The sequence below is a fragment of the Podarcis muralis genome, chromosome 1, assembly GCF_964188315.1.
Source record: "Podarcis muralis chromosome 1, rPodMur119.hap1.1, whole genome shotgun sequence".
Taxonomy (NCBI): Eukaryota; Metazoa; Chordata; class Lepidosauria; order Squamata; family Lacertidae; genus Podarcis; species Podarcis muralis.
In genome coordinates this window covers 48,788,919-48,813,549 of record NC_135655.1, presented here as the reverse complement: position 1 = coordinate 48,813,549, position 24,631 = coordinate 48,788,919, and the positions used below count along the sequence as shown (strand labels likewise).

General features: G+C 39.6%; 1 protein-coding gene across 30 annotated transcripts in view; it reads left to right on the top strand.

Moving 5' to 3' along the window:
- The window catches only part of GPHN (gephyrin), a 233,067-nt gene that overhangs the window by 119,853 nt on the left and 88,583 nt on the right, over window positions 1-24,631 (top strand). For 18 of the 30 annotated variants that reach the window (XM_028725755.2, XM_077928104.1, XM_077928095.1 and 15 more), the window contains 4 exons: window positions 1,452-1,518; window positions 13,261-13,533; window positions 15,011-15,118; window positions 23,717-23,851. In XM_028725755.2, coding sequence (XP_028581588.1) covers window positions 1,452-1,518; window positions 13,261-13,533; window positions 15,011-15,118; window positions 23,717-23,851 — 583 coding nt within the window. The remainder of the gene's footprint in view (window positions 1-1,451; window positions 1,519-13,260; window positions 13,534-15,010; window positions 15,119-23,716; window positions 23,852-24,631) is intronic. The other 12 variants (XM_077928093.1, XM_077928122.1, XM_028725931.2 and 9 more) reach the window with 1 other exon arrangement.

The following is a 24,631-nucleotide window of genomic DNA, read 5'->3' as shown; positions in this document are numbered from 1 at the left end:
GTGTTGCTTCAGGTTAAGAACAGTTTCAGCTTAAGAATGGACCTCCAGAACGAATTAAGTTCTTAACCCAAGGTACCACTGTATGCATCTCAAGAGTTATCAGTAAAATTTACCATTCAAGCCTACTGATAGGAATTGTTATTTTGGAATTATATAATTCCAAAATATAAAATATAAAATTATGATATTCACATTTAAGTCAGTAAATTACTCTTTAGTCTTAGAATCTTGAAGGGTACCCTGGATCCTTAATCTTCCTTTCTGCTCCATGGCAAAATATGGCCCAGGACATAGCAATATTTTTTTCTGAAAACTGATTTGGTTATTACTTTTTGCTATTTGTATCTGGGTTGTTTACAATAAAAAAACTAAGTCAAAAAGAAAAAAAACTTTTGAAACTCACAATTTAAAACAAGACACAGAGCAGAGCAATGAAATACAACAAAATAGCTGCATAAAGTTCATTAAACCTGAGCAAACAAAAATGTTTTTAATAATAATAATTTTGTAATTTATATCCCGCCCATCTTGCTGGGTTTCCCCAGCCACTCTTGGTGGCTTACAACATATATAAAAACACAACAAAGCATCAAACATTAAAAAACAAAATATCCTATACAAGCAACAAACAAACCAGTAAATCAATAGAAACCAATAACAACAACAATAATAACAATAATGAACAGTTTACAGTTATACCCAAATTAAAATAGCGACTACCCCCACTAAACATTTCACCAACATCAACCCGACAAAAACAAAACTGAGGAACCAAAATTAGAACTGTTTAAAACATTTAAAAACATTTTAGCCAGTTGCTGAAATTCAAGAGTGCATGAATGAGAAAGTCATGTTTAATCCGGTGCTGAAAAGAAAGGAATATTTTCTTGTTTAGATTTCCTCCAAAATGTTGGAGAATTTTTGGCCAACCTAGAAAGTATTATTTGAAATCTTCCCCCTCTTCTCTACCCATAAATAAAATGGTGAAGTATTCTATTTAACAGGTTGTGGACAATGTGCCTCGTCTCACATGTCTTGAAAACATCATGGGAATGAAGTATTCCCTCTAACCCTAACATAGATTGTTTACTAGTTCAGTCAATCAATCAATCAATCAATCAATCAATCAATCAATCAATGAGGGCACTATTTTTGAAAGAGAAGCTATGTAATAATTATGCTTTGCTACTGTTAAAACCGTTAAGAGTTGCTACTTTGGTTCCCACTTTTGGAAAGCTTTCATGCTCATACCATGCTTAATTTGTTGATGGAACGCTTTAATCAAATATATTTAAATCAAATTGGTCCGTTGTATTGAATAGTCTGTTTCTACTGAGCACATCTTAAGACCTCCCCTGTCTTGACCATTGGTAGACAGTTATGGATAATAAAACTTTTAGGTCCAGTGTTTCCTGTGCATTGATATTCATCACAATTTCTTCTCTTTTCAGACCTGTATGCGGAATCAGAGGGAAAACTCTTATAATTAATCTTCCAGGTAGCAAGAAGGGGTCCCAGGTAAGCAGTATTCTGGGGAAAAAATCATTAATATTCATGATGGATCTGGGGAAGGAGAATAATTTTGCCTTTTAAGTTACAGTGGTGCCTCGCAAGACGAAATTAATTCGTTCTGCGAGTTTTTTCGTCTTGCGAATTTTTCGTCTTGCGAAGCACGGTTTCCCATAGGATATGGGGTATTAACGGTTTTAAGAAAAAGGAAACAAACTTGCAAGACGTTTTCGTCTTGCGAAGCAAGCCCATAGGGAAACTCGTCTTGCGAAGCAACTCAAAAAACCAATAACCCTTTCGTCTTGCGAGTTTTTCGTCTTGCGAGGTACCACTGTACTTCTCCCATGAATTGTAACAACCATGAAATTAACAATGAAACAATAAGGTGAACATTATTTTTAATGAGCATTAGTGTTCCATCTTGTGAAACCTACAATGCCATCATCCCAGTTATCAAAACAAAGGCTTCAAGTTGTTTGGTATCTGAAGGTCAACTGGTAACTATTCAGTCCAATCCTCTGAAATGAATGAGGGAGCCCTTCTGGGTGGGTATATGTGCATCATACCACTTATGTATAGAATATTGCTGAATTATGGCACATATCTGAAGTTACATTACCGAGTTGATTTAGAATGTGTTGGGGCAAATCTATACATTATGTGGCATCATTGTTCAGTGATACATGATTGCTTTTTGAAACCGAAATGGCAGCTGTGGGTGTTGGTTCACATAAGCTCTTTTCTCTTATCTGCTCACATACCTGGTTAGATATAACACTTGCTGGTTTGTCAAAATAGTTTGCCATGTTGTCCAAATGGGCAAACAGTGGTAGAGTAGATAAAAATCAATGATGTAATAATCATAATAACAACAACTGCAGTAACAAATAGTATTATTTAAGTTTGTCATTATTTTATTTTTAATCTGGAAACTGAATCAGTACCACTGCTTTAACATAATGAGTTAAAGGAGGTTGTTGTTTTTTTAAAAAAAAAAGAACCAATTTTTTAATTTCTTAGCTATGAATAGTTTCCTACAAAATACAGACATTTCCTGTTCACCCAATAAAGAGAAACCTCTCTGGTCTGCCCAGTAAACTATCAGGCTATGCTTTGACCTTTCAGTTGTGGGTATTTCAGTTTCACTTTCTACTTTGTTTTTGTGAGTGTGAGATTGTGCAAAGTCAGAGTAACATAGAAAATAAGACAAAATTTTCCAATGTGCAGATTTCTGTATTATCTTTGGGAATATTTTATAGGTTAAAAAGGGAACAGTGCACATTGTATGTAGTGCAAGAAAGGATATGCAAGACTTATTTGCAAAAATGAAGCCCTACAAATGATAATATATTTAGTGATAAAATAATATGATTTTGGTGATCAGATTTGCACCATTATTTAAGAAATAATTGAATAAGTTTGCTTAACTCGATTTAAATCAGTTATATAAAAAGCAGCTTTTCTTCTTACTGATATAAATCTTTGAGTTAAAATGCCTTGAATTAAAACAATGCAAAGCAGTTTGAAACTGGTTTGCAACCCTTGTTTCAAGGAACTACTTAAGCCACAGTTTATATGTCAGCAAGTGTTCTGTTCAGCTGAAAATGTAAGAGGAGGGAGCATATATTCATTGTGTGGCAAACTCCCTCAATAAATTTTGAAGCAAGGTAACATGAGCTGGTTTAGGGTGCTTTAAACTTTGAATCTTCCTGTCAGTAACACTTCAGAGATCTGAGATTCTTTTATGTGGTTGTTGTTGTTGTTGTTTAGTCGTTTAGTCGTGTCCGACTCTTCGTGACCCCATGGACCAGAGCACGCCAGGCACCTCTGTCCTCCACTACCTCCCGCAGTTTGGTCAAACTCATGCTGGTAACCTCGAAAACACTATCCAACCATCTCGTCCTCTGTCGCCCCCTTCTCCTTGTGCCCTCCATCTTTCCCAGCATCAGTGTCTTCTCCAGGGAGTCTTCTCTTCTCATGAGGTGGCCAAAGTACTGGAGCCTCAGCTTCACGATCTGTCCTTCCAGTGAGCACTCAGGTCTGATTTCCTTAAGAATGGATGCATTTGATCTTCTTGCCGTCCATGGGACTCTCAAGAGTCTTCTCCAGCACCATAATTCAAAAGCATCAATTCTTCGGCGATCAGCCTTCTTTATGGTCCAGCTCTCACTTCCATACATCACTACTGGGAAGACCATGGCTTTAACTATACGGACCTTTGTTGGCAAGGTGACACCTCTACTTCTCAAGATGCTGTCTAGGCCTGTCATTGCCCTTCTCCCAAGAAGCAGGCGTCTTTTAATTTCGTGGCTGCTGTCACCATCTGCAGTGATCATGGAGCCCAAGAAAGTAAAATCTCTCACTGCCTCCATTTCTTCCCCTTCTATTTGCCAGGAGGTGATGGGACCAGTGGCCATGATCTTCGTTTTTTTGATATTGAGCTTCAGACCATATTTTGCGCTCTCCTCTTTCACCCTCATTAAAAGGTTCTTTAATTCCTCCTCACTTTCTGCCATCAAGGTTGTGTCATCTGCATATCTGAGGTTGTTGATATTTCTTCCGGCAATCTTAATTCCAGCTTGGGATTCATCCAGCCCAGCCTTTCGCACGATGTATTCTGCATATAAATTAAATAAGCAGGGAGACAAAATACAGCCTTGTCGTACTCCTTTCCCAATTTTGAACCAATCAGTTGTTCCATATCCAGTTCTAACTGTAGCTTCTTGTCCCACATAGAGATTTCTCAGGAGACAGATGAGGTGATCAGGCACTCCCATTTCTTTAAGAACTTGCCATAGTTTGCTGTGGTCGACACAGTCAAAGGCTTTTGCATAGTCAATGAAGCAGAAGTAGATGTCTTTCTGGAACTCTCTAGCTTTCTCCATAATCCAGCGCATGTTTGCAATTTGATCTCTGGTTCCTCTGCCTCTTCTAAATCCAGCTTGCACTTCTGGGAGTTCTCGATCCACATACTGCTTGAGCCTTCCTTGTAGAATTTTAAGCATAACCTTGCTAGCGTGTGAAATGAGTGCAATTGTGCGGTAGTTGGAGCATTCTTTGGCACTGCCCTTCTTTGGGATTGGGATGTAGACTGATCTTCTCCAATCTTCTGGCCACTGCTGAGTTTTCCAAATTTGCTGGCATATTGAGTGTAGCACCTTAACAGCATCATCTTTTAAAATTTTAAATAGTTCAGCTGGAATACCATCACTTCCACTGGCCTTGTTATTTGCAGTGCTTTCTAAGGCCCATTTGACTTCACTTTCCAGGATGTCTGGCTCAAGGTCAGCAACCACACTACCTGGGGTGTACGAGGCATCCATTTCTTTCTGGTATAGTTCCTCTGTGTATTCTTGCCACCTCTTCTTGATGTCTTCTGCTTCTGTTAGGTCCTTTCCACTTTTGTCTTTTATTATGGTAATCTTTGTACGAAATGTTCCTTTCATATCTCCACTTTTCTTGAACAGATCTCTGGTTCTTCCCATTCTGTTGTTTTCCTCTATTTGTTTGCATTGCTCATTTAAGAAGGCCTTCTTGTCTCTCCTTGCTGTTCTTTGGAAATCTGCATTCAATTTCCTGTATCTTTCACTATCTCCCTCACATTTTGCTTGCCTTCTCTCCTCCACTATTTGTAAGGCCTCGTTGGACAGCCACTTTGCTTTCTTGCATTTCCTTTTCATTGGGATGGTTTTCGTTGCTGCCTCCTGTACAATGTTACGAGCCTCCATCCATAGTTCTTCAGGCACTCTGTCCACCAAATCTAAATCCTTAAACCTGTTCGTCACTTCCACTGTGTATTCATAAGGGATTTGACTTAGATTGTATCTTACCGGCCCAGTGGTTTTTCCTACTTTCTTCAGTTTAAGCTTGAATTTTGCTATAAGAAGCTGATGATCTGAGCCACAGTCAGCTCCAGGTCTTGTTTTTGCTGACTGTATAGAGCTTCTCCATCTTTGGCTGCATATCCAGCAGTAAGGACTCTTAATAAAGTGAGATGAAAAACCTGTGATCCCCTTATACCTCAACCAGAGTAAGTATGACCCACACTGGAAACAAAACAAAATTTTATGTGTGAACAATTGCCACCTTTATGCCACCATATCATTGAGTCTATAAACACCTGAGAAGTTATAAGATATTAGGATAGTGGTTAGATAATTGTTTAGCTTTTAAAAGTTTGTATATAGCTATAGTAGAAATCAATTGCTCTAAGACTTGGAATTAGAAAATAATATTTATTTCACTGTCAAAAAAATATGTGGCAGTCTCCCTAAATCAAGTTGGCTACATTTAGGAAAATTACTTTTTTATCTGTTGCCTTTGTTCTAAACCATTGGTGATATGAAGTATTTATTTTTCACAAGCTACTATAATAAGATATGTGAGCTTGAGTAGAGAAAATACAGTAGAAGACCAAGAAACATTCAATGAAGTAAACTGGATAAGAAAATTTATCAAATTGTAACCAGTATATGTTAAAAGTTTTGGCCACAGTTTCACTCAGAAGGGAAGTAGAAGTATTGTAAAGATGTTGTACAGTTTAATGTCTCTCTTTTTGATTTTGTATGTAATGCATATGTAATATACAAATGTACCTATTTTAATATACAAATGTACCTATTTGTTGGCAAATGTGTTCAGTAACTGGAAGCCCCTTTAGATTTTGCCGGTTTTATAATGAAACCAATCCTTTCATTGAATGGAGCCTGGCAATTCAGTGGAAGGGTCATCTTGTGCAGCAAAATGAAAGCTAGTTATGTCTTCCAGAGATCTTTCAACAGCATAAATTGTTTCCCTTTTGATTAGTGTATCCATCTTCACTCACGCTGAGGGGAGGTAGAGGACAGCATTCTCTCTCCCTGAAATGTCTGTAAACATTTCCTCTTTGGAAATGATATTCTGACTCTTTACTTCAACTTACACTCTGAGTTATTATTTGTATATAATTAATTAGATGAGTTTATAGTATTGCTGTGGATGACTATCTAGAATTTTTACCTCAGTAAATGATATCACTCATTTGGTTGACCACAGACCCCTCATTATTATTTGTTCAGAGTGCAAGTTGCCATATCAGATTTTTCAGCATTCTTTTATGTCTTGAAGTGACAGCACTTCTAATTTATAGACAGCTTTGTGGGAGGGAGGTGTGATGGAATATATATATATATGTAGCCAGCCAAACTGCATGGAGTACTTCTTCCATTGGGAAGTTCATTTCATTATTATTATTTTTACCACCTTCCTACGTTGCTGTACACAAGGCAGAAATGCGAAAATATACAACAAACGCTATACATCCTATAAAATGCAAATAAGTCATAATGAAAAATATGACTATAAACTCCTCAGAAACCCATTTCATTTTTATCCATATCAGTTGTGAGTCCAGAATGAAAGGGAAATGTGCATGGATTCTACGAGAAGACCTCAGTGCCAAAAACTCTAAGGCCATGTTGAAAGATCCCTCCCTCTACTCTAAATGGGTTAGTACATAAGAAGGCCAAGTTTCAGAGGCAAAGTTTATTTAGAACCATTGCAGAAGGAATCTAAAAAGATGAGAGAGCAACAAAAAACAAAAGGCCAATTCCTACAAGTAATGAGAAATGAGTGCTGGAGCAATGAAGGAAATATTGCCACTTTCTAGAAAACAATCACTTTACTGGAGGGAAGCAGGCACATCAGACATTGAGGTTATACTATTGGTATGAAGAGGAGAGTTAGAGGGTGGGGGTGCTTTCCTAGTGAAGAAGTTCATGATCCATTATAAATAGTTCATCTGTTTTCCAGAAAATAACATAATTGGCCCCATTATTCTGATAAGTGGCATTGTTGCGAACGCTGCGAGTTGTGCGTTTTCGGGTTGCAGATCTCGCTGAACCCGGAAGTACCAGAACGGGTTACTTCCGGGTTTCGGCGCTCGTGCATGCACAGTAGCGCAAAATGACGTCATGCGCAGAAGCACAGAACCATGTCACGCGCATGCGCTGTGGGTTGCAAATATGCCTCCCGCACAGATCACGTTTGCAACCCGAGGTATAACTGTATATGTTTAATTGTTAGAGTGATAAATCTGGTCACAGTCATGTGGATACTTTTCTTCCACCCACTAACTCATAACAATATCACAATTTATATAACTTACCCTTTTTCAGATAGGAGTTTGTATATATTGGTGTCTTTCCATTGATGGAAGGCTTCCAGTTGAGCCTTTTATCAGCAAAACTTGGTTCAAGGGAATCTTCAGACATTGCCTTTGCGGATTCCAACATCACTTTTCTATACTGTTTTAGAGCAGTTTTTCGGGTGTGTGGGTATGTGCCAAAGATCAATTTGATCCCTGTTCGACTAACAGAAGGCTCTCCTAAAACAAGTGGCTTTACTGTCAATGGAGTTCTCATATGGTTCTTTAGAGTGTTTAAATTTCTTTTTGCTTTCTAAAATCTCTATATCTTTTGTAATTTTAAGCATTTCTTTTTTGATATAGGAAGGCAGTTGTGATATAATATGACCTCTAGCGACAACTTTATTTGTTTCCCAGATTATTGCTTTTGATAATGCTACATTATGTAACCAACAGAAAGTGTTTTCAGTTATTCACATTTTCCGGTTCTATAAATATCCAATAGAGGTGTCTCTGTTATATCACAATACCCAGTCTCTTCATCTGAGGGTTTAGAGCAGGCTTCCTCAAACTTGGCCCTCCAGATATTTTGAGACTACAGTTCCCATCATCCCTGACCACTGGTTCTGCTACCTAGGGATTATGGGAGTTGTAGGCCCAAAACATCTGGAAGGCCGAGTTTGAGGAAGCCTGGTTTAGAGGATCGTATCTCTTCTTCAGGAGCCTGTCTTCAGTAGAGATCCTTTTATGAGTATGGAGAAATTCTACTCATATATCATGTGATGGTGAAAATTCCAACAGTAGCTTCTTTAAGAAATTTGTATCCTGTAATTAAAATGGATTTTAATCTGCTAGACCTGAAGTGAATTGTTGGCTCTTTCAGTCGTAAGAGTTCAATTAGGCTTAGGGTTAGATCAAGTCTACACACTGGCAATTTGTCTTTAAAAACAAAACAAAACAAAACTGCATCCAGCAGCTCAGGTGAATGACTAATGTAGCATGTAGTTAGATGTTAAGACTTAGAGGTTTGGTTCCCTTATACCCACTAGAAAAACTCTGGTGCCTCAAGGGAATTTTCCCCTTGTTCATTTGAAGTGGGTGTTAAAACTCTTTGAGTTAATAGCCATATGTTCTCCAGGCCTTTTTACAGCAAAGGCTTGGATTGATTCTAAATTATGTACAAATATTATCTGACTAGTAAATTTATAAATAAATACATAAATTATGATTTCAGTATATGCAGGTCAGGTGAGTTTGAATACATTATGCTTTATGTTTTGTATTGTCCTTTATCTAACTCAGTGTTTCCCAACCTTGGGCCTCCAGCTGTTTTTGAACTACAATTCCCATCATCCCTGACCACTGGTCTTGCTAGCTAGGGATGATGGGAGTTGTAGTCCAAAAACAGCTGGAGGCCCAAGGTTGGGAAACACTGATCTAACTTACCAAGGGATAGATCTCTGTCTTCTTTTCATAATTTCATGGAAGGTCAATAAAATTAATTTAAAGTTACATGATTGCTGACTGTAAACAGATTTGTTAACTCTAGTGTAGCTTTATAAGTGCCAGCTGTGAGAAAGTAAAGTTTTTTTTACCTAAAGCAGTGTTGACTGGCAACAGAATTTTTGATTTAGAAGATTAGGGGAACATTTTAAGTTTAAGTTTTTACAGTTTGCACCTTTGAAAATGTATAAGATAACCTCCTCCTGTATTAATTTTTTGTTGAAATATATTTTGCCTTGTGATGTATATTGTAATGGCTATTTGGTATAAACAATAAAAATCTGATATGGTGATTACTTGCAGCTTATGCTTTGAGATGTATAATATCTTAAGTTTCATTTTTCATGCTTGTTAGGTAAATCCTCTAAAGCAAGTTTCTCATTTTCATATCACTAAATATATTATGTTGGGCTTTTATTTTTTCTGATCTTCAGGATGATAATGGGTGAGTGTGCTACACCTTGAGTGTCAGGCAAACTGTTGCTGAAGATTTCATAGAGTTAATAAACATTTTGGAGAGAGGAACAAAGTTTCTGCCTAGTCTTGTTTCCAGATGGATTGTTTTAGTTATTAAAACTATATTACAATTTAGTCCAAGTATAGGGTCTCTTAGGAGTTCACATTCACACTACAAAAATGCAGACCTCAAGGACTGCATTTCTGAAAGTGATTGGTGCTTTATAAATGTTTCAATGTGATCTACACCTATCTCCATAAAGCATTTAAGTCAGTGAGTTGCATGAAGGGATACAACTTCAAGGAAACAACTTTTAAAGTTTAACTTTTTTATGGGAAGTCTGCATCTTCCACCTGGCATGTCAGCTCACTATTTTTCCATTTTTGAGACTGCACAGAAACCACAAAAAAGAAAACAGTTATGCTTGACTGAAACTGATATCCTTCAAGTGGTTTCTGTACACAATGATATGATCACCCCATCTTGTTCCCACAAGCTCTTCACATGGCCATCTCTGACTCCTCAAAAGATTCCATCAACAATGTCTCCAGAAAATTTTACACATCACATGGGAAGACAGGTGAACTAATGTCAGTGTACTGGAAGAAGCAAAGATCATCAGTGTCAAAGCAATAATTCTTTAACATCAACTTTATTGAACTTTATTGTTGTTTGGATGCCTGATTATCGTCTTCCAAAGCAACTACTCTATTCCCAACTTAAGAATGGAAAGTGAAATACCAGGGGACAACGAAAGATGTATAAAGACGCTCTCAAGGCAAATCTTTAAAAACGTTGTATAAGCACTGATAACTGGGAAACACTGGCCTGTGAGCACTCCAATTGGAGAACAGCCTTTACCAAAGGTTTCATGGACTTTGAAGAAGCCGGAACTCAGGGTGAAAAGGAGAAACAAGCTAAGAGGAAGGTAAAGGTAAAGGGACCCCTGACCATTAGTTCCAGTCGCGGACGACTCTGGGGTTGCAGCGCTCATCTTGCTTTATTGGCCAAGGGAGCTGACATACAGCTTGACTGCTGGCACGCAAAAAGGAACAGCAAACAAGAGCTGTGCTGTATCAATCAGAAATTACCCTTATGCACCATTGAAAACTGGTAAACTTTCAATTTTAGGAAGTGGACACTCTACAGCAAACTTTATTTAGATCCTTTTTAATTTCCTCCTCCTAACTTACTGAACATAAGAAGAGCCTGCTGGATTAGGCCAGTGGCCCATCTAGTCTAGCACCCTCTTTTCTCATAGTGGCCAACCAGATGCATGTGGGAAGCATGCAATCAGTACCTGATTACAACAGTAACTAGGGATGGCCTGTTCCCATTTTGCCACCCCACCCTGAAGCCTTGCTTAATGGGGATCATCTGGCAGCTTCCAGCGACATTTTGCCAGAAGCTGCAATCTCTTCTCCAGAGGCAGCAAGAGCGGGCAGGGTGGCTGCAGAGGCACTGCTCTGTGGAATTTCACTGTCCAAGCCAGCTGCCTCAGTCCACCTCACAGTTGGGCCAGCCCTACCAGTAACTGGTATTCAGAAGCATACTGCCTCCAACCTCCATGCCTTTACCTCAATGAATTTGTCTAATCCTCTTTTAAAGTCAACCAAGTTGGTGGCTATCACTGCCTCTTGTGGGAGAGAATGCCATAGTTTAACTATGCATTGTGTACTTTCTTTTGCCTGTCCTAATTCTTCCAGTATTTAGCATCATTGGATTTCCACGAGTTTTGGTCTTATGAGGGAGAAAAGCCTTTCTCTATTCACTTGCTCCACACCATGCATAATTTTATACACCTCTATCATGTGTCCACTTACTCGCCTTTTCTCTAAATTAAAAATCCCCAAATGTTGTATCCTTTCCTCCATCAGCTTTATCATTTTGTTTGCCCTTTTCTGAACTTTTCCAACAGTAGAATAACTTGGAATAGAAACTACCAAGATGCATAGAAAATAAGCATAACAAGTACAATAAGTTGAGTATTACCAAGGCAGAGTCCAAACACTTTCATTCTGACAATCAAACATCATCTATTCATTCCTTTAAATTTGGGCTGCATAATTTTATTCTTATGTGGTCTACCAATGAGTGCTAAATTTCAAAAGGAAGTTTACACAAATGACTTGAATCAGAGTACTGGAAGGACTGCTTTAAGTATGCAATTGCCATCAGAGGCCTTTTTCTAGGCTTCTCCTGGGAGGTTGTCTGGAATTGTTTTTTCTGCTACCATCACCTGCTATTTACTCCTGTTGCTTTATCTGATGTTTTGTTGCCAGTTTTAGTGCCACGGTTGTACAAGTCCCAGGTTCAGTCTCCTCCATCTTCAGTTCTTGTTTTTTTTTAAGGATCCCAGGTAGTACTGTTGAGCTTGCTGAACCATTGGTCTGACGTGGTATAAGTCAACATCATATGTTCTGTCTTAGAAGGATAAAAACAAACACCAAGCAATAACAATCATCTAAATGATTGTCCTTGCCAGTGGTTAAGTCAGAATAATACCATCAGTGGGATCCAAAGAGAAACATATGTTATGTGGTTGATGAAAGCAGACTTCCTCAGCCCATTCTCCCACCAGCATCTCCTAGAAAGGGTACTGAGGATTAGGGACCACTGCTGAATGGAGTGGTTTTGACCAGGGGAACTGAAGGGGAAATCAGGCAGAAGTAACTTCCACCCACAGGAACTCCACTCCTGAAAGTTGCCTCTGCCTGATTGCCAGAGTTCTCTTATACTGTACTGCAACACATTAAAGAGAGTCCCTAAACCATTAGGAAGCCTTGGAGGAAGTATCAGCTGAAGGAGAAGAGGCAGGGAAGTCTGATTTCACTGCCACATTGAGTTCTTTTTTTCTCTCTGAATCCAGTTCTATTTATTCTGAAAGTCTTCTAGTGTGATCTTAAGATATATAAGAGCATTCCTTTATCCAGTTTGATATATGTATGGACAAAATTGGACTGTGTCTACTAGTGTAAAGAAAGTTGGATTTGGACTGAGTCCAAGTCCTGCCTGATGGAATTGAGGGCATGCCTTTGAGCAAATCATACCTTCTCAGCCACTGTTTGCTTTGTATTAAATTAGAAAATATGTGCTTACCCCACATGAATGTTGTTACGTGGGCAAAACCAAGAAAAATGCTAGGTGTTGTGAATTGTGAGAAGGTACATTAAATGTTAAAATCAAAAGGACACCTCTAGAAAAGTGAATGGGTCTGTATAATGAATCACAGAAGAAAGATGATAGTGTTATTGCTAGGTTCAGTACTAAGTGCTATTTATTTTAATATTGTTGAAATAATTCAACACTTTGTTTCATGGAAAAAACCCCAACCCTACCACTTTTTGAAATAGTGTTGTATAATATTTATATTTCTAGAATTTCTTCAGCCACAGAATTATAATTTTCTACAGCCCATTAGGACAAAAGGAAAGGAAAAGCCTAGAGACTTTAACTGTGACATACACATTATAAAGTAAAACAGAAAATTAAGAAGTCTGCAACTTTAGTGAATTTGAATATCAAATCAATATAATATCAAATCAATAACGTGCCCCTAAAAACAACATACATATCAGATCACTAGTCAATTTTAATATTAGAACTGCTCAATAGCTATTATCATTTATAGGTAAGTGTTCATTGTCATTTTTCTCATTGTGCACAGGAATGCTTTCAGTTTATACTGCCAGCCCTACCTCATGCCATTGACCTTTTGCGGGATGCCATTGTAAAAGTAAAAGAGGTGCATGATGAACTTGAAGATCTACCTTCACCACCACCACCTCTTTCTCCACCTCCAACCATCAGCCCACACAAGCAGACAGAAGACAAAGGTGTACAGTGTGAGGAAGAGGAGGAAGAGAAAAAAGATAGTGGAGTTGCTTCAACAGAGGATAGTTCCTCCTCACATATAACTGCTGCAGCCATTGCAGCTAAGGTGAGTTAAGGTTCTGTGCAAAGCAGCACACTGGTTTCTATCTCAGGTACTTTCCTTGAACAGCTAGTTACTTTTCAGCAATGCATTTAATTTGTGTCAGTCTAGAGTTAAAGACATAAGAGGTCTTTCCATTTTAATCACATAATTTTAAGTTTTCTCTGTATAGCATTTTCTCCCCCCCTCCATTACATGAAGTACAGTGGCATAGATCTCACAGTAACGTAGCACAAGAGGAAAGCATTTATGCTTAAACAAAGAAGGGTCACCCATTTCTGTTAGTTTTCCTCTCTGACTGCACCATCCATGCAACATTAAATGCTATGCCAGGGCTCCCTCCATTGTCAGAAGCAGTGGGTTCAAGATGCTTCAGTGAAGAAAGCATGAGCACTTTTTGCTCTTAGGAGCCATTGGTCTTTAATTCAAAACCATGAGCCATGGTAGGTGAAAGAACCTAGTAATAACTTGAGAAATGTAATTTTCTGATATGAAAATGACGCCCTTGTAGAATCACTGTGTGTGTGTGTGTGTGTGTGTGTGTGTGTGTGTGCACGCGCGCGCACACACACACACACAGCACCTGTTTACCAAGAAACCTGGAGACTGGATTGAGTGATGGGACCCTGTGCAGCTGCAGCAGTCCACCTTGGTGCTCTTCCACATCTCTGGATTCAGATGGGCCCTAAGAAGTTCAGGCCAAGCTTCTGGATATCAAGATTCACTTTTTAAAAATCAATGGAAACTAAATAGGCACAAATGGTATATCTATCTGTCTCTGTGAAGAATTCGTTTTTGCTAGATTAAACATGCTTATTCAGTTGGGATATCGGTAATAGATAGCCTGACTCATTCGCCACCCCAGTCACAGTGATCTGGATGGTTTTTGTCCACCCACAGTCTTGGGTGAGGAAAGTCCTGATGCAGCAACAGTTAGGCAGTGCACACAGCTCTTTTAAAAGCAGCACAAGTAAAGGGCATTGCACATTGCAGCCTTGTTACCACAGCGATGGGGAAGCAAATGTGCTCATTGAAAGTCCTGGGCACCCCACAAGAGCTTAGGAGCCTCTTGTGAGCCTGTGTTGCTTTCTACATTTCATGTTGCAGATTGGCATGGGATGCCAAGGAAGAGGTGACTAAACAAATGATGGAGGAATCGGGTGCTCTTCAATCTGCTTCCTTCCATAGCTGTTGCCAATTGGGCAGCAGAATAAGACTGTTGCCAATTGGGCAACCATCCCAGGCATTGGATATTGGGCAACATCCTACACCCTTGGTGTGCCCTCCTCCAAGGTACTGTGGTTATGTTATCCATTTGCTCTTTTAAAAGCAGAAAAATACCTGAGATCTAAACTAGTTGTGCTCATTAAGCAACTTGTATTCAGGTATTCCATGTTTTCATCCTTGTTCCTCTATGTCACTGCTTGTTTAGTTTCATGTTTTGCTGTCACTGTATTCATAGTTATTATGTATTGTACATTAGAAGCATCCATCCTACACCAGTTCTGCTGTTATCATGGCAAAAGGTGAACATCCCATTCCTGGTCTCATCTGTTATTCCCATCACGCATCAGGCAGTGCAGGAAAACCGGTAAGACACACCTACCAGAGGGTTTTGCATGAATATCTGCAGACATTCTGCCTGCCTCCTCCACTCTGTATAAGGAGGAGACACAGCTGTTCGTTTATTCCCACTATCATAGTGTTGTGTTCTGAGCAAACATGAACTAAATTGTTATTCAGTACACTCTTATCAAGTATATAGAGTTTAAGATCATTTATTTTAGATGTGAAGCATTAATTGTAAGATATTGGTTGCTCCCATATAGCTTTTTGGTTTGGTTTAAAGACGTTCTGGCAATTTGATCAGCAATGAAAACTGCCTCAGACATTTTTTACTTTCTGTATTATGGTATTTCTGTTACTGCAACGTTCAAAGGTTCCTTCAATTCTATAGAGCATTGGTGGCTGCATCTGGGCTTCAAATTGCTTGGCCTTGGATGACAGCCAGATATTTCTGGTATCCATCACTAACACTTTGCTACCACTTATTCATCCTAATCCTAATCCAGTTCTTGTTGTTGGCTTTGCTTGACTCAGAAAGTGAAAACTGAACAGATAATATCTAAATTGTCTTTTGTATGTGTGTCAGTTCCCCCTCCTAAGTGAGCAGTACATTGTGGTTTAAAGAGAATATTAATATAGCCAGTTAGTCAGCCATCAGATCATTTTGGCACGGCAAATAATTGCTCCCTCAACATACAATTGAAATCTGGACAATAACCTCCTTCTGACTCTGAAAAACGGTATCTGACTGACTGAGTTAGAAAGCTGAGGCTAATAGAATCAGTAAAGAATCTATAATTGAACTTAAAACACCATTGTTTGTGTCCTACTAACTGTGTCAGCAAAAATGAATGTCCTCATCGCTGTTGCCCCTATGTGCATAGAGATGTGGAAGACATGGGAGAAGGAACAGCAGAGTGGGGATCTCCTTCCCTTTGACCTTCACCTTCCCACTTACAACATAACTGTTGCATTCTAAAGCTATAGTTAGCCACTTTGAGGACTGAAAAGTGGAATATAAACCTACAAAATAAATAAACTACGAGAGGGGCAGAGGGAAGGACACAGATATCTTTCACTTCCTGCTCATTGGCAAGATATTGATGGAGGGAGTGGAGAAACAGGAGTTTTTCTCCCAGTTTTAACTCCCAGAGGCCTCTGTGTACAAGAACAGAGTCTCCCTTCTTCAACCTCTCCCAAGGAAATATTTCCTCGCAGTGGATACGCAGCAATCATTTTGCTGCACTTTCTGCAAGGATAAAGTTAGCTGGAATGATTACCATGGTAACGACAAATGTGATTATCCTTTTCTTTTACCTGCATGCTCACTCAGCCAACAAAACAAATCAAGTGCAGGTCCCTTTTGCTTCTTTTTTTCCTGTGGAGACAGAGCTAATTAATTCCCTTTCAGTTAAGTAAAGATTGCTGCTCTAATCCCAGTTTTTCTAAAACTCGACACTTCAGAAATATTACTACTTTCCAAAAAATATTATGCAAGTAGCCATTTGTAGCAATTAAATTAACTTTTGTGTTTGCCGTTAAACAAGTTGCGGGATGCAACAAGCAACAATGTACTCAGTTGTTTTCGTCTTCCTCTCCTCCCTATCTAATTTTCATGTACCCAGAGAAAGTTTTAGGGAGGCACAAATCATGCAGTCTCACTGGGCATCACACTGCAGGAGGCACCAAAACAATACTGTAGAATGGAGCATGAGAGGTGGGGGTGATGCCCATCTGAATTTTAGCGTTACATAGTGCACCACTGAAATCTGAGAGCTTAAAGTCCACCACTGACCTACTCTTCCTTCCCCTTCTCTCCTGATCTTTGACCCCTCCTCCTTCCCATCACTCTTTGTCCTACCACTTCTGCCCTCCCCCTCTTGGTCTCTCTTCCCTACTCACCTCCACTCCCTCTCTTCCATGCCTGTTCTCCCACCCTCTGCTTTCTCCTTCCTTTTTTCCTTCATGCTTGCACACACTCCCCCCTACACCATTGTGCTTGCCCCTAGAAAAAGGAAGCATACAGGTGGAATGGGTATCCTCCAGATAGAGATATAGAAAAATCAGGTTTTTTTTAATTTTCAGGGTATGTGCTTTCTTCCCCAGACTCAGGTGAGATGAAAGAAGAGAGGGGGGCTCACAGCCCCTGGAGTTGTGTGTCTACAACAGAACAGGAATGGATTGGGCTCTCTGAGGTCAAATTGTACATCCAAACGCTACTTTTGTGGGGAGTGAGGTGGGGTGATGACAATTTACTGTGCTTAGCCAGTCTTACCATCTGAAGCAGCCACCAGGTCTTTGATCTCAGCTGAGACGAAGCCCACTTCCACCCCCAGTTTTGTATCCTCTGCATCCGTATGCAGACAGTTACAGATAGAGGGAAAGGACTATCATACTGACACAGAACCTTCCCAGGAAATATATGTTTGATTGCAGATTTAATGACTTCATTTTATCAGAACTCCCTTTATTTAGCTAATGCATTTCTATGAATCATTTCTACTAAACTTTCCTGAACTACTGGTGTTAAAAAGCCATACTCAAGAGTATTTTTTATGCTGGATATCGCCCTCTATTCCTAAAAAGGCTACCAAAGTAATTTCATTCTTGTGAACTGCAATTTTTAATTATATAAAAAGCATTATAACATGAAAGCTATTGAGCAACATCAGCCAATTTTTGCAATATTAACAACCTCTTGTGCCATCTGGTCTTAAATTCCATACTTCTTTAAACTTTTGTGATACACCTAGTTTATTTTTAAATAAGTGAAATTCTTCATGGTTTACTGTTGTTTTAAGAAGATTATTAAGTAGAAATGCTAAACTGATTTGTAGCAAGAAACTCCCCAAAAAAGTTCTATAGTACCATAGAGATTGTTATGGTCTAATTATGTAAAATGTGCCAGTTTCTCAGATTTAGAAGACATGAGGAAAGAATCAGTATGACCTTGGTCCACTCAATTCAGCAGTTAAGTATGTGAATAAACCATAGCTGTCAACATTTCCCTTTTTTAAAGGAAATTCCCTTATTCCGAATAGGATTCCTCTCAAGAAAAGGGAAAAGTTGACAGCTATGGGATAAACAGCTTCAAATTTTCATAGCCTCAGAAAGAGATAACATCTTAAGGACTTTATTTTGTGGGTTAGTTTTTATTTTATACTAATCTTTGGATAATTTAGTAGCAGAAAAAATATGAAAGTGCATATTCCTTCAAGTTTGTCCTAGTATCTTCAGGTTCAATTGCTTGTAACAGTAGACCAAATTAATGTAATTAGGTTACTAGCCTAAGATGATAGCAAGAACATAAGAGGACCAGTCACTAGATGATTATGTTGTGAAATTACTGGTTTTCTTTTACAATTTTCAAAGTTTTATATGATGGGGTTTTCCCAATGAGCTCTAGAGCAGGGGCAGGTAGGGAAATTGATCTGACCAGCAGGTTGGATCCAGAACTGGTCTAGCCTCTGCAGGCCACTTTTGACAGGTGACTGGGAAAAGAAATATAAAAGTCTTATGTGAACCTTATCTGCTCATATGAACCAACCTGGACCCTGCAGTCATCATCTGAGATCCCTCTATGAGTGCCGCCTCCATGAGAGGTTCAGAGGATGACAACATGAGAATGGGCTTCCCACTTGTGTAATGCTCTCCCCAGGGAGGCTTGCCTGACACTTCCGTTACATATCTTTAGGCGCCAGGCAAAAGCTTTCATCTTCTCCTAGGCCTTTGGCTGATTAAACCATCCAAGGCCTTTTAAACTGGAGTGGTATTCTTTTTGTTTGTTACTATGGTATGTAGTTTTGTGTTTTTATATTGTAAACCGCCCTGTGATCCTCAGATGTTGTTGGCATCCGTTTGTCTCAAGAGACAATAGAGTGCGCCGCTGGGACTGAAGTCAAACCACTAGAGAATTACAGCGCCTGCTGTGACTGTAGAGACCAGTAACTCATAACTGTTTCCTCCTGCATTGTGACCTATCCAGGACACAAGTGTGTATGGAAGTCCTGGGCTGCCCAGATGACAAGACCCCACTTTCAGCCTCATTGAGCACCAAGGAAAGTGGGCTGCAGGAGTTGCCGGAAGGAGGCATACAAGATGCCATCCAACCATCTTAGGGACTCCAGATTTGTGTAGCATTTACTCCTTAGCCTTGCCATTTTGCAAGGATGTCCCACAACAAGTATGGATGTTTCCTTAGGGTTTACTCCCAAAACAAAGCCTTTATCATGAATGAGTATAGCCGCAAGGCAGCAGAGGTTTAGGCTCAGTGTTTTCCTTCTCCTAGATGGGCTACCTTCCCAGGTTGGCGAACCCCATCTGCCCCTCACTTCCCTCTACAACAGCATGTGCAGTAACTGCCTTCTTGACCGTTGAACCCAGTATTGGTCTTGTCCACTCAATCCGCCGGAGCTAGTATTCATATGCAGGGAAGTCCTTAACTCACTGAGGGTTTGGGACCTATTCTACCCTCACCTGGTTTAGCTGGCCAGTTGAAGCTGTTTCCCAGGGAGTGGCCACTGTTGCGTGCTGACAGCTTCTAGGAGCCGCTGGTGAGAGCTGAGTGCGGGGTAGAGACCAAAGGTGGACAAACTACCCCAGAAGCAGCACAATATGTCCCCAACCAGAGAGACTACCCTCTTCCCTAATAACCCAACACTGGTATGGAAATAAGATTGTGATGATGTGATGATGATGATACTGCAGGTTAGTTTTTATTTTATTTGATACTAACCTTACACTAATGACATCATATGACTCAAGTGATTAAACTTCAGAGTGTGCTCCTGATTCTTGCTTTGCAGCCCCAGCTTGTATTATTTAAACCATAGCTGCAAACTTTATTGCTTAAAAGCAAGACTTTAAGCAAGGATAATCTTCCTTCGGGAGCTCCATTTGATACCATATTTCAAGCACTCTGGAGCTCTTAATTTGCAGCTGTGGCTTTACCTGCCTCACATCTGATATCATATGACATCAGTGTGTGTGTATGAGAGCAGTGTGTGTGGCTTCAGGAGAAACAGCCAAAATAAAGCCAAATTTGAGCCGTTGGCTAGAGGTTCCCCATGCATGCGCTAAAAATTATTTTGAAGTCATGCAGCTGGTGCTGCCACCACCTGCTTTTTGCAGATGGTTTTCTTCCTCAGTGCTTGTGCTAGCCATCTCACTTGTATTTACTGGGCAATAAACTTGTGACTTGAAAACTCAGTGGTACATTATCTTAGAATATATACCTTAATGGAACAGAGAGGAAGCAGTGAAGTGGAGCTGAAAAGAGAGAGGTGTGAGCAGCTTATCATCCTGGTCAGAATCACTCTACCAACTCCTGAAAAAGTGGGGAGCATCTCATAAGAGAAATAGGGAAGACACCAGTTTCTTTCATGACCTAATTGACCATTTTGAAGGCTTTTATCCTGAAGTATGTCATTTGCTTCTATAGAGCAAACGTCTTAGTGTGTCTTCATCTCCATTCACTTGTATTAAACGGGTGCCTTATTTTCATGCCCCAAGGCTTAAACAGTGCTTCCCTTTTGAGTGCTTCAGTGTTAATTTCATTGTGCTAATTTCTTCCTCTGTTATCAGACATATTCTGCTGTTGCTGGTCACTTACTTGGCTTTCTTTCTAAAATCTCATTAATAAAAGTAGCCTTATTCTCAGAATAACGGTAAAACTGAAATTTGGAATTAAAAAAAAATCAGTAATGGCCACATGTAGATATGATTTTAGCTTGAAATGTAAGCATTTCTACAAATATAAGTGGCAAAAATGGAATAATTCAACAAACTTATAAAAGTCTAATAGGGTTTTTGTATTCTTAAGGGAAATTGAGAAAACCAGCTATGTGAGTTTACCTCTCTGAGCTGCCCAATACTGTGGAGTAGCCTAGGGAAAATATAAAAATGTCCCCTTACTCTCTGGTTTTCACAAGCATCCATAAGGAACCTGTAGAAGATTTAGTCAGCTAACTCAAAATCATTGGAATATTTCCTCAGAGAATCAGAATACCGAGAGCAAAAATAGAAGAAATAAGAAGAAATCCATTTACTAAATTCATTTTTCACTAACTTCATTTCTTTAGATATTAACATATGAATCAGAAATCCCTGGCTAAATGCATTTTGAACAATGGAATTGTTTACAAACAAAGGTGCTTTTAGGATCTTAATACTACTGGCTTGGTTCCAGCCTTGCCTGCAGCAGAATTCCACTAATTGGGTGTTCCTACAGGTGGGGGCTTTTTCAATTATTCCTTCAGCCCACTGTGCCCCTCAAAAATATTTTCCATAAAGTGCAGGAGACCTTCTGGAACAGCATGGGAAGTGACACTGAGGTCTGCAGAAGGATGGAGAAATTGGCAAAAATCATGCCAATGTTTCTGCATTGCAGGGGGTTGGACTAGAATATGACCCTAATTCCTTGGTTTATATCTCTCACCCACAATTTTTTGGCAATTGCTGTGGGGGTGCAGAGGGCAAAAAATCATCCAGAGACAGTAGGGGATGGCAGCCCCCTCAATAGGGGGGGATCAACCCCTTGCTTAAAAATATTGAGGGGGCTGAAGCCCCTTGCACCCCCTATACCCAGCGCCCCTGCCCCCCTCCTCTGCCCACCAAATTAAGAGAGAAAGGCAGCTTTCCCTATTTCTGAACCCCTGAATTGCACAGAAAAATAAAACACAGGCTTTCCCCACATTTAATCAGAGCATAGAGATAGAAGAAAGGCTCTTCCCAGCCTCATATTTGTGTAAGAAATAAAAGCAGCCAAATTAGTCTTAAGTGAAACCATATCCCAGCTCATATACCAGTAATGTTCATTGCATAGTATGGGAACCCCTGTTGCCCTTCTGAATCCCTGACTGATCAGTATGGAGTCCATTGGTCACACCTGTTAGTCTTTCCTTTCTCCTCCAGGGACTCTTCTTCCCATTGCTGTTTCATGGGAGAAGGATACCGTTACCCTGTTCAAGTGGTGGGGGGAATGCTGTGCTTCTGAGGCTGCATACAGAGGGACTGCTTGCTGATTTCCACAAGGGCAAGACTATGGGCTTGTGTGCATCAGAGTTTAGTGTATTTGTAGCTGTTTGCATTTACATTTAATATGTGTAGTATATGTGGTGTTACCCTCAAACAACACCAGTCTCTATGCCTTCTCCCTGTAAATTTCAGTTTACCCGATATGGGGATAGTTTGATTTGGTGAAACTGAGCTCCAAACTGCTCCACACAAAGTCACAGACAATTTGTTTTTGTGGGTGGATCGATCATCATTTCGGCTGTTCCCCTTTCCATGCTCATTGCTTCCTCAGTGCTTTCATTTCTTTTCCATCTGTGCTTGTAACTATTTCTAGTGAATGGAGAAAGTTGCGTGTGTGTTTTTTTTTTCTTTTGATCCCTCAGATTTTCACAAAACTGAAAAACTGTACAAGCTAATAGTGATATAGATATATAGATATATATATATATATATTCTTTTGATCCCTTCTTAAATGCTAGCCCATTGCAATAGTCTAGCTTGGAGGTTCTCAAGAGTACAAGTAACCACAGCCAGGAGATCCCTACTTATAAATGTCTGTTGTGTCAGCCAAAGTTGGGTATAGGTACCACCAAGTCCCTCAAAAGTGTCAATGATGAGTCCAGGAGTACCTTCAAACTGCACATCTGCACCTTCAAGGGGTGCACCTTCAAGAAGAACTGGTTATTCTGCCAGCTTCTGGATGTGGGAACCATCCACCCATAGCACTTCCTTTCTTTATGGATTGAGCTTCAGTTTTTTGCGAACATTCAGTCCTTTACTACCTCCAGATCCTGGTTCAGGACTTCTACTTCTTCTCCTGGTACTGATGGTATTAGTACTAATTAGTACTACTGGTACTGATGGCATTAGTACTAATTAGTACTAATACTAATGCTGGAAAATATATAATTATCATTATATTAGATTCTAAAAAGTCTGTTCTATTCTAAAAGGGGGTGAAGACAGGTTGTAAAAATTAAATTAAAAAGGGATCCCAAATGCACTGTAAAGAAATGGCTCATAAATATTTTTGAAGAGTTGAAGAACCAGAAGCTTATTATTCAAGCTCAGCAACTCCACTCTCAAGTTCAGCATGATGCTTCTCCACCCATTAGCTCTCCTCGGGGTAACTTCTCACTCCCTCACAATTCTTTGGGCAACATGCTACCATTTTTCTTTAATTCATATAGAAATATACTCAGAGATGACAGGTGTCAACAAAGGGAGCCCAGAGCCCTATGAGCAGGCGTTTGTGTTGGAGAGGATGCGAGCCCTAACCCCAAGACTGCCCAGTGCCCCCCACCCTGATTACCAGGAGGGAGGAAAATGATAATCTGCTCCATAGGAGCCAACTCCTAGGTGCCATGGGGGCTTCGCTCCCCCCAAAAAGTTTTGAGGGGGCTGGGGCTCCCCAAAGTTGACGGGCATTGCGATTTGAATGATGTTTGTGCACTGCATCATGTGATTGGTTAGGCAGAGTGAGACTTACCTGGGCCCCCACAATATTTTATTCAAGTTGGCACTATAGTCTATTTTGAATATAAATATTTTGATATTGAGCCATTTTATAATGCAGTGTGAAATTAACTAAATTTATTTTTATGCTTAGATTCCAGATTCCATCATATCTCGTGGTGTTCAGGTGCTTCCACGAGACACGGCCTCACTTAGCACTACCCCTTCAGAATCTCCTCGTGCACAGGCCACCTCTCGCCTCTCCACTGCTTCCTGCCCAACACCAAAAGTAAGTACTGTGCCTGTCCAATATTCATGGGATGTGTGATTTGTCTGGTTGATAAATGCCTTCTGCTGCTCGCATGGAAACTTACTCTGTGGAGACTGATAAATGTGTGAGAAAGATAGTTTACTTGTACATGCATTGCTGTCCAAGCAATAGTGTGAAAGAAGAAAGAGGGTATGAACGTTCTTAGATTAAATAGCTGCTGTTCTTTTGAACCACTGCTGTTAAGCCTGCAATTCTTATATCTAAAAGTGCTTGTCTGTTCTCTATTGCAATACTAGTCATGAATCCCTTACAGTGTTTTATTCCCCCAGGAAAGTGCAGTTAACCCTGCCCCTGAATCAGTAGAACTAGACTCATAGTATGCTTTCTGCAAAAACATTTGTGACTTCTTGATCTGTGGCATTTCTCTGCCTCAGCATCATCTTAGCATATTTAAAACACTTTCAAGCCAAACAATGTTTATTTAACTTGGATACTTGCTGCCTTCTCTTTGGAAATTCTAAATTACATAGAAAGAAAGTTTTAATGCCAACCTTTTAGACTACTAGTCAGTATTTTAGGTATTATTTCACACTGGTTTTACTTATGCAGGTGATCCAATATGTTTGGTATAACACTCAATGTGTGATATATTTGTAGCAAAGTTCGGCAACTAGCAAGAGCAGTAAATATTATAATTTATTTTAGCAAGTGAATTCCTCATCTGTATTCAATTGGTAAATATCATATCAAAAAGCTTTCTTTCTGACTTGTTCAATATTGCAGTGTTTAATAAAGGAA